This window comes from Myxine glutinosa, chromosome 1 (assembly GCF_964187855.1).
Source record: "Myxine glutinosa chromosome 1, kmMyxGlut1.1, whole genome shotgun sequence".
In the NCBI taxonomy this organism is placed as follows: Eukaryota; Metazoa; Chordata; class Myxini; order Myxiniformes; family Myxinidae; genus Myxine; species Myxine glutinosa.
In genome coordinates this window covers 386,079,170-386,089,903 of record NC_136261.1, presented here as the reverse complement: position 1 = coordinate 386,089,903, position 10,734 = coordinate 386,079,170, and the positions used below count along the sequence as shown (strand labels likewise).

Sequence of the window (10,734 nt, the reverse complement as noted above, 5' to 3'; positions counted from 1 at the left end):
CTACTCCCACAGCCAGTGACCCGTCTCTTCCACTCCCACAGCCAGTGACCCGTCTCTTCCACTCCCACAGCCAGTGACCCGTCTCTTCCACTCCCACAGCCAGTGACCCGTCTCTTCCACTCCCACAGCCAGTGATCCGTCTATTCCACTCCCAACGCCAGTGATCCGTCTATTCCACTCCCACAGCCAGTGACCCGTCTCTTCCACTCCCACAGCCAGTGATCCGTCTATTCCACTCCCACAGTCAGTGATCCGTCTCTTCCACTCCCACAGCCAGTGACCCATCTCTTCCACTCCCACAGCCAGCGACCCATCTCTTCTACTCCCACAGCCAGTGACCCGTCTCTTCCACTCCCACAGCCAGTGACCTGTCTCTTCCACTCCCACAGCCAGTGACCTGTCTCTTCCACTCCCACAGCCAGTGACCCATCTCTTCCACTCCCACAGCCAGCGACCCATCGCTTCCACTCCCACAGCCAGTGGCCCATCTCTTCCACTCCTACAGCCAGTGGCCCATCTCTTCTACTCCCACAGCCAGTGGCCCATCTCTTCTACTCCCACAGCCAGTGACCCGTCTCTTCCACTCCCACAGCCAGTGACCCGTCTCTTCCACTCCCACAGCCAGCGACCCATCGCTTCCACTCCCACAGCCAGTGACCCATCTCTTCCACTCCTACAGCCAGTGGCCCATCTCTTCTACTCCCACAGCCAGTGGCCCATCTCTTCTACTCCCACAGCCAGTGACCCGTCTCTTCCACTCCCACAGCCAGTGACCCGTCTCTTCCACTCCCACAGCCAGTGATTCGTCTGTTCCACTCCGACATGCCGGCGGCCAATCTCTTCCACTCCTACAGCCATTGACCCGTCTCTTCCACTCCACCAGCCAGTGATCCGTCTATTCCACTCCCACAGCCAGTGATCCGTCTCTTCCACTCTTTCCTTAGCTGCATGTCTCTTCCACTCCGACCGACATGACTCGTCCACTCCCACCACTCTCCATTTAACTTTAAGTTCCATTAAGCCTCTTTTTCCTCTTCAAAAGTTTGTCAAATAAATACTTCAACACACCAACACATACACAGCTTCCTTTCTACATTCCCTAAACTCGCCTTTATATCACACCAACTCCAACGTTTACAAACGGATATCCGACTGGGAAATTTCAAAATCCCAGCTAGCAATGGATATTTGTATTTAATTAATCGTTCATTTTGTAAAACACCAGCGTTCCAATCCATGTCCCCTCCTTCTACTCCTTTCCTACACCGATTCCATCACTACCTTCCCCCAACCCCTCCCCTTCAAACCTCCCCCTACAGACCTCCACCTCATCCATCCCCTTTGAACCTCTCTCTCACCCCTCCCTTCAAATAGCCCCACTCACTCCTCCCCTTCAAGTTTCCCCTCTCACCACTCCTCCTCAACGCATCCACAAAGCTGCCCCTCCACACCTCCTCTCTCTTCCAACTCATTACTCCACCTCATCCCAATCTTCTACTTCCCTCTGCACCCCCACCTCAATCAACTCCTCACTGTGCCTCATCCCTTCACCATCTAGCATTTTGTCTTTTTCTTCCTTCCCTTTCTCCTAACTCTTCTGGAATCTCCGACACACCATCAACAGCTCTCCCTACCTCCCCCTCTCCTTCCTCATTTTAGCCTACCCCTCCCATCTCCTGTATCCGATGTTCCCCCTCCCTCTTCCTCAATGGTATGGACCTCAAACATCCAGGGCTTTCGCTCAAACCTGATAGATCTCTCCATTCAGGTTGCTTCTGACAAACCAGACGTAATCTGCTTAACAGAAACTTTCCTCCTTCAAGATGTCTCTGATTCCGTAATATCTCTTCCTGGTTACTCCCTCCTCCGGTATGATAGACCTGAGCCTCGTCCTGGTGGTGGGGTGGCTATCTTTATCATAAACTCTCTTCCTCACTCTCCCTGCACTGCCCTCTCTCCACCTCACCCCAAGGAGTACCTCTGCCTATGGCTTCCTCTCCGCTCCCACCTTTTGTTCATATGTGCTCTGGACCGTCCACCAAACAGTGATGACTCCATTTACATTTCGCTGTCTGACAACATGGAACAACTTCTATCAACTCATCCCAACTCTCTCTTCCTCATATGTGGTGATTTCAACTGTCATCATGCCAGCTGGCTGGGTGAGGGTACCTCTCACACCAGCCATGGCACCTCAGCAAAGGACTTCTGCGACTCATTGGGACTGACACAATCTGTCAATTTCCCGACCCGGATCTCAGTCAATGGAGTATCTTCTCTTCTCAACTTGGTTATGACAAACTTCCTTGCAAATGTCTGCTGCTCTTCTTCTGCTCCAATCGGCTCATCTGATCATGTGCTTGTTAAAGTGGACATCTCTCTGGCCATTCTCAGAGGGCCTCCTCAGCTTCGACGAGTCTGGCATTTCACTCAGCCTGACTGGCACGGTCTGCAAGCAGCCATCAATCATCTGGACTTGTCTCCCATCTCTACTGCCTCTGACATCAACTCTTCCTGGGAATTCTTCCAAAGCAAACTGTTCTCTCTCATGCACAGATTTATCCCATCCCATCTTCAGTTGTGACACCCTTCTTCCCGCCCACGGTACACAGAATCTTATGGTGAGGCAGTTTCCCTGAAACAACTTGCCTTTGCCTTGAGTTGCTTTTTTTAATGCCTCCCCCCTGTAGATGGCCGGAGACATTATGTTTTCTGGTTTTCCGTTGGTCAGTCCGTACTGGCTAAACCTCGTTTTTCTCAGCAACCACACGGCTGATTGAGACAAAACTTTCAGGGTGGGCATGACACCTATGCATGATGTTTTTTTATGATAATTGTGACATCATAGGTCATGTGGTATGGCAGCCATCTTGGATTTAACGCAAATAAAAAAAAATGATCTCTCGGAAACCGCTGAATGGAAAAATTTGAAACGGCACATTGTTAAGTACTCCCAATGGGGAACAAAAGCATGATAATTATGATATCATACGTGAAGTGGTATACCAGCTAAAAATGTTTTAATCGAATTCCTTAACCTAAACATCTGAAATTGCTTGCACATGATCTATGACCCATTTGTATTGAAATATTAAAATTATGACATCATAGGTCACATGGTTTGGCAGCCATATTGGATTTAAGGGAAATATTAAATAATTATATCTCCCTCAGTCTCTCTCTCGAAGGGGTATGCAAAGACTGGCACGACTGGCATTGCACAGCATGGAGCTAAGGACCAGCTTCTTCGAGGTCCACCATTTTAGATTGTAGCTGTGCAACGTGCTATGGTGGAGGTATCGCATTAGCCATGGTCGGTGTAATGGTGTCTACGAGATGATCAGCCATATCTGTAGTGGCAGGTAGTTCCAGCTCTGCCTTATCTGCAAGTACCATGTTGATGTGCGGTTGTAAGTTTTGCAAGAAATCACAAAGGAGTGACTGGTAGAAGGTAGCGTGGGGGTCCCCGACAAGCCGCTACACATGACGCAGTATTTGTGTTGGTCCTTGATCTTCTAAATCCTCAGCTGTAAGAAGTTGTTGAAAGCGGAAAAGCTTAGAGGGAGTTGTGCGCTATATTAACGCGAACTACAAAGTGGTGTACTGTGCATTACTTGGAGGTTGTGGTGAAATATATCTCACCCCATCACATACTCTGGTGACAAGAAGCCAACAATGTATTTGAACTGCGTCAACTCCGTAGTTTTTAGCTCACCTGGAACGTATGCGATGGCGCGTCGTCATTCCGTAAACACTTGAAACTTCTCCGAAACCGCTGAAGGGATTGTGACCAAACTTGGCACAAATGATCTTTGGTATATTGCATCTCAAGTTTGTTCACGGAATAAAAAAATAAAAAATAATCGGGGTCTAAGGGTGTATACCAGGGTTAAAGTGGATCCAGGTTCCCCGCCCCCCCCCCCCTTTCAACTATTTCAATGAAACTTTACCACAACCACCCAAGATGTACCAAAGTTTGTTCCTGGCATTAAAAACAATCGTCCCGAAAATGGTCTACTTGGGGTGAGGGTTGCCCCCAAAAATAGGTATTTGTCTTCTTCTTAGAGACTACACATACAATACGAATGAAACTTGACCACGACATTCCATTCATCACCCGTGATGTACCAACTTTTGCTCTCGGCATTTAAAAAAATCAAGGTAAACGTGGGGGTAGGGGTGCGGGAGGGTTGCCCCCTCCAAATTAGGTATTTGTTCTTTTCTCTGAAATTACACATGTAATTCTGATGTAACTTGACTACAACCTTCATCACCTGTGACGCATCAACGTTTTCAACTTCGACTTGCAAAATCGAAGATATTTCATTCATTCATTCAAGTATATTGGTTGGTCTTGTGCGTTATTCCGTCTGTTTGTCTCTGTTTGTCTGTCTGTCAATCGCCTACAGGTCACAATTTAAAACCGATCTTCACGAAACATCACCAGATTGTTTCTAATTATTTCGAACAACTTCTAAAAGGTGCCAATAATATTGTCCGGGCCATTTTGGGATTTCTGTGTGGAATAAGCTAAGATTTAGTAGTTTTTTCAGCTTTTTTTTTGTTTGTTTTGTTCCACTGAAAACCAAATAAATTCATATGTCGATACCAAAATATTTTTTATTTCAACAATTTTCTGTGTGAAATGGTGCATTATTTGAAAAAAGTGCAAGGGTGCCAATACTTTTGGCCAAGACTCTATTACAAACTCGTTACCGGAGATAAGTTGCCAACCATGAAAGTTTGAATTAATGCTCGACTGCATACAAATCTGTGAAATGTGTGTTTTATAATCTGGTGGATGTTAATCATTAAAGGTTTTTTTTCATCAGTACTAATTATTTCAGGTATAATAAAGGTAGATAGTAGTGATTAATAAATATTGTTTATTAAATCACCTTCTGCCTTGTGCCATATGTTGGTTTCACCTGAATTGTGACAGATTGGATATATTATTGTCTGCTAATATTTTCTGCCGTGTTCCCCACGGCGTAACCAGAAGGGTAACTGGTGCAAAAAAAAACATTAATCAGTAATCACATCGTATGCATGAAATCATCAAAACACGAAAATTCCGACGGAATTAATGAGATCATCAAAACGAGAAAAAGCAGAATGAATGAACGAAACCATCAAAACGATGAAAAAAAACCCCAGACGGAACAAACAAAATCACAAACGAGCAAAACCAGACGGAATGAACACAGGATTCGAAATAAGCGATGTCCCGGGTGCTAAATGTCACCAAAACCTAGTCCTGGGTGGCCCATGTGGCCACGTACATCAAAATGTTCAATATATCCTCTTTATCGATGTATTACGTCGATTCTTATCACTAGCAACGGTATCCGCCCTACAGGCGGGGCTTCAATTGGGAGGCCCAAATGAAAAGGCAAAATATCAGAAATTGAAGGCATTTTTATTTTAAACGATTTATATAAACATCCGTTAAATCATATCACACGCAAATCATCCAAATCTAAACAGTATTTGTAGAATTTCAATAAAAGCCACATCACTGTTCATATCGGTAAATATTATTCCATCGTGTTTGGAAAAACTGGAAAATTGGAAAAATTGGGAAAAAAAAATTGGAAAAACAATATGGCCTATTTTACTCCAGGGGGTCCCAGGATTACCCACCCAAAATTTCGTTGCGATCGGTTCAGCCGTTTTTGCGGTACCTGGGAACAGACGGACGGACAGACATTTGGTGAATTATAGTAAGATTATGCAATCTCAACCAATTAACCTTGCCAAGGGGACTACTGGTCACACGGCAAAGGTTGTAGCGACTGCTCCCCTCACCTGGAGTTCCGAAGGTGGGGCAATGCAAATGATCTTTGTAAACGTGTACTGTGTCGCACAACTTCACGGTGGTGGGAGAGGATATTATGAGTGACCAGTAAGAGCCCTCAATTGTATCACGAGTAAGAGGACTGACTCCCTCCATGTTATTTTCACACTCGCTTAGCCTATGTTGATTTAGACCTGACTGCAAAAAATTCCAGATGACAATCGTTCCACCTTATTGTGGCATTTTTCCCAAGGCCACTTCAAATGGCAAAAGTAATAACATGGATAATGATAATAGCACAATAATATTAACATTACAGTACCACAAAATAATATAATTAATAATAACATAAACAATAATAGTATCAGCAATAATTGGCAGTAATAAAAAGAATACAGTGATACTTCCCAGAGATATATTTTAAATTATTTTATGTGATTAGAATAACTTTAACCCCCTAAACTCTCCCGACACAGCCAGCCGTTAACACAAACTCACACAAAAAGGTGATCCGGGGTGTCCCATTACCAATCAGCTTGCTATCGCTTGCCAAGTCAGCAGTCCCTTATCAACCGTTTCAATTCACTGCGTGACTTGCGGTACTTGACCAAATATCCATGGCATGACTTCTGATTGACTGTCTAATTTTAGGAGAGAATGGAATGACCAATTTGATCACATGGTGCTGATCTCATGATCACTTGGCAGGCTGTGTCGGGTTTCAGAGCAAGGTTGGCAAAAAAGGGATGAGTAAGAATCCAAATTTTGGGGAATTTGGGGTAGATCCCATCTCCCCCACCAGCCTCTTCCCTCCAGGAGCCCCATGATCCGAAATCGAAAAATCAAAGCCAGGGCAATTGTGCGGGATACTATCTTGTATTCATGTCAAGTTTCAGAACAATCAGCCGGGTGATAAGTGAGGAGTAGCAAAAAGATCTATTTCGGTGGTGTGGGAGTCCGATTCGACTCCCACCTGTAGTGAGATGTTTCTCTTCTTCTTGTTTCAAAGTTGTTTTGTCATGTTTTAATTCTCAGGAGTAATAAATGTTATTTGTCGTTTCTGTTTAAGACAATGGCTAATTTTGAATGACTGTATCTTCCACTAGTTGTTGTTAATAAACATATCTCATGACACCAATCATTATAATCTTCAAAATGTATATATTGCCAATAAAGGTCGGGAGTATAATTAGTAATAAATCTTGGAGTAATTTAATTTACTAGGGCATGCCCGTACGTGGGTGCCCGTTCCTTGCCAAAAAAAATAAATAACGCAACCCGTACGCTCTACCCCGCCCGTACGCCCGTACGCCCGTAAACAAAAAAAACAACGCTCTTCGCTTCCGCCCTTCGCTCTGACTGAATTGGGAGAAATAATGCGCATAAGAAATCGAGAAATTATTATTTTCTCCGGAAGAAATCGAATTACGAACCGTAATGGCGCACGCGCTCGGCTCGGCTCGCTCTCACATCGGCCACGCCTACGCAACAACGCGTTCTGTGATTGGCTGCCGGAAGTGCAGTCTTCACTGTCCGGAAGGTCGCAAATCGCAGTTACGATGAATCGCAAATTAGTTTTAATTAGTTTTAAAACATAGTTTAACGGCAACATAGTTTTCCAACGTGAAATAAATGAATACGCTCTCAAATGTGCCGTCCGAGGCAGAGTCTGTTCGCCACGTTCGGCACACGTGATAGCTCGCTGCTCTCTGATTGGTTGAATCGTTTTTTGGACATAGCTCGGTAACTACTTCTCCGATTAATATGAAACCTTGAAAAGGCACATCCTCGGGTCCCCAGCAATATACCTGGCAAGTTTCAAGTATATCGGACCCGTGGTTGTCGAGAAACAGCGGTCACAGACATACAGACATACAAACATACAAACATACAAACATACAAACATACAAACATACAAACATACAAACATACACACAGAGATTACTGGAATTATAGATAGATGAATTATAGAACTTGTGTGTTCACTATGCTTAGAAAGACTTACAGGAATAAAGTTTACATTGATAAATCTGTGCAAAGATGAAATATAATATTTTTGAAGATCATGAAGCTGTGGTTCCAGAATATTAGTCGAATGTCAGGACTTCTTTTTTTCCAAAGTGCTTATCTCTTAAGGTCTGCTAAACGGATGTGAATGGGCGCCTGAATGTCTCAGCTTCTTCTGCCTCTGTTTTCCATCTTCTCTACCTCTTGTGGCTCCAGAGATAACCCAACCCTTCTTTTATTATTCTCAAATACTATAAAAGAACCAAAGTTAGCGAAGACAGTAGAAAAGATCATTGGATGTCATGCTGTGTTTCTTGGCTGTGTAACTTGATGTGTTTTGGTGCCGGCTATCGTTGTATTCTCTTGTTGTACCAACTGACTCTTCTCCATTGAATTAAATCTTTGACATTGTTCTTGAGGTGTGGACATTCTATTCGTGCACACCCTTCTACAACAGTGGCCCGGTGCAGCACCAAAAAAAAAAAAAATCTGTTTAGGCGGCCCAGTGCACCAGAAAACAAAAACAAAATTAACCGTAACTCCTGCAACGGAATCATATAAACAGGCAAAACTGGACGGAATCACCAACATCATAAACCCCAACGGTGGGTTTAACGGAGTCCATGAAGTTCCCCCTGAACACGTGCATGACCCGTGAGTCCCCAAAACACGTCAACTCTCCCGCCTCGAAATCCAAGAAGAACCCAAACCGTTCAGGATTCCCCGGTACGGACAAGTCGGTCTCTTGATTGTCGTGCCATGCGGAGTATTTATTATTCCGTTTCTCTAAACACCAAGACTCGGGATTCTCTCCCAACTCGCACTCATCCCCTTCGCCTTTCCTCTGCATCGACTCCAAACAGATTCCGATGTTGCACCAACTACTCAAACTCACATCGACCTCCCAGTAGTGAAGGCCCGAGGAGAAACTTTCAGACAAAACAACTTGTGGATAAATATCAAACCGATCAGGGTGTTCCGGGTACGGATGTTCAGTCCCAGTTAGAGTCGCCGTCCTGAGGTCTTCAGAGATCTTGATCTGTGGATGGGCAGAGTTTGGGTCCAGACTCGGCGTCCGTCCATCTGTGGACATGACACGGGGTCATGCACATTGTTAGACAAATGGACAGAAACAGAAACACATTAATCTCTTTTTGTAACCATTGGGAATCACATTAATCCACAAAAACCTTTGTTTTTTTCTGTATTTACTTTACTACCAACAACTTTATTTATATACAATTTTCCATCTGCGTGACAGACCTTTGAATTATTTATTTATTTACTAGTAAAAGTACCCGGCATTGCTGGGCAACGCAGAGTTGCTTTGTGCCGGAAATACGAAGGGGGTGGGGGGGGAGGGGGAAGGGAAGGGGAGTGGAGGAGGACAGAGGGGCGGGGGAACGGAGGCGGAAGGGGGGGGGGAGAGGGGAGGGAGAGGAGAGGATGCGGAGAAGATGAGGAGAGAAGGGTGAGGAGAAGGGGGAGAGGCGAACGGTAAGGGGGAGGAGAGGAGTGAATAAGGCAGGAGACGAGAGAGGGGAGAAGGAGACGAGAGCGAGGGGGGGGGGAGGAGACGAGAGTGATGTGGGGAGGAAATGAGAGTGAGGAGGGGAGGAGACAAGAGTGAGGGGTGGAAAATAGAGTGAGGAGTGGAAAAGAGTGAGGGGTGAAAAGAGAGTGAGGGGTGAAAAGAGAGTGAGGAGTGGAAAAGAGAGTGAAGGGAGAGAGGAGTGGGGAAAGGAGAGGAGTGAGAATGGGGAAAGGAGAGGAGTGGGGGTGGGGAAAGAAGAGGAGTTAGTGGGGAGAGGAGAGGAGTGAGGTGCAGAAGAGTGAGGGAGAGAGAGGAGAGTGAGGGTTGGAGGAAAGTGAGGATTGGAGGGGAGTGAGGATTGGAGGGGAGTGTCGGTTGGAGAGGAGTGAGGGCTGGAGAGGAGTGAGGGGAGGGGATGGGGGTGAGTGGAGAGTAAGGTTTTTACCCATTTTATAAAACTCTTCATGCAGCATCTAACTCAAGATGCCCAAATGTCAGACATGTCTGTGCCTGGGGATTTCCCACAGATGCCCCGCTTATCAAATAAATAAAATTCATCGGATGTCTGTCTGTCTGTTCTTTTGTTTTTTTTCAAAGACCGCTGGGCCGACAACCACTAAATTTGGCAAACAGACGAAATCCGACCCGGGAACCAAGTCTGACCTAAGGATGTTTTCATCCACCACCTTTGCCTTTAAAGACCCCGAAGACCCCTAACCTAATACCCTTCTTCACATGCTTGAGAGATTAAATTACATGCTTGAGAGATTAGATTACATGCTTGAGAAAAGACCTTTTACATGTTTGGGAGATTACACCCCTTAAAACCCAAAGACCCATAACACCATTAAGACCCTTGAAGACCCTGAACACCCTAAGAGCCTTTAAACCCCTGAATACCCCCAAAGCCCCTTGGACCCCAAAGATCCCTAAGGCCCTTGAGGACCCCCCCAAGACCATTTAAGGCCTTTAAAACCCCAAAGACCCTCAATATTTTGAAGACCCTTTTGACCCCAAAGACCCTTTAGACCTGGAAGACTTTTAAGACCTTAAAGACCCTTAACAAACCCCTTCAACCACTTGCACCCTTTAAGACCCCTTTACCACCATCATTGCATCAACTCACCATTTTATATAAACCCAAACCGACATCGCCTTCACTTGCTTCTTAAATAAACCCAAACCAGCATCACCTCAATTCACCATTTAAAATAAACCCTTCTGCCCCACCCACCCCCTCCTCCTCTTCCTCTTTTCTCTCCCTTCCTCCCACCCCCACCCCCCCCCCCCACCCACCCTCCCCGCCCCAACTGAGCGACCCTGCTAGTTAACAATAAGATGGTAGAGTGCTCGCCAAGTAGCTTAAGCACTCCAATGCTTAAGGTGCAAGCACTCC

The 10,734-nt window shown here is 45.4% G+C and overlaps 1 protein-coding gene across 2 annotated transcripts in view; it reads right to left on the bottom strand.

The window, feature by feature from the left end:
* Positions 1-5,400: 5,400 nt before the first annotated feature.
* Positions 5,401-10,734, bottom strand: part of LOC144889562 (zinc-binding protein A33-like) — a 97,249-nt gene continuing 91,915 nt past the window's right edge. For both annotated transcript variants that reach the window (XM_078770266.1, XM_078770267.1), the window contains exon 7: positions 5,401-8,887. In XM_078770266.1, the coding sequence (XP_078626392.1) occupies positions 8,358-8,887 (530 nt within the window). In that variant the 3' untranslated portion in view covers positions 5,401-8,357. The remainder of the gene's footprint in view (positions 8,888-10,734) is intronic.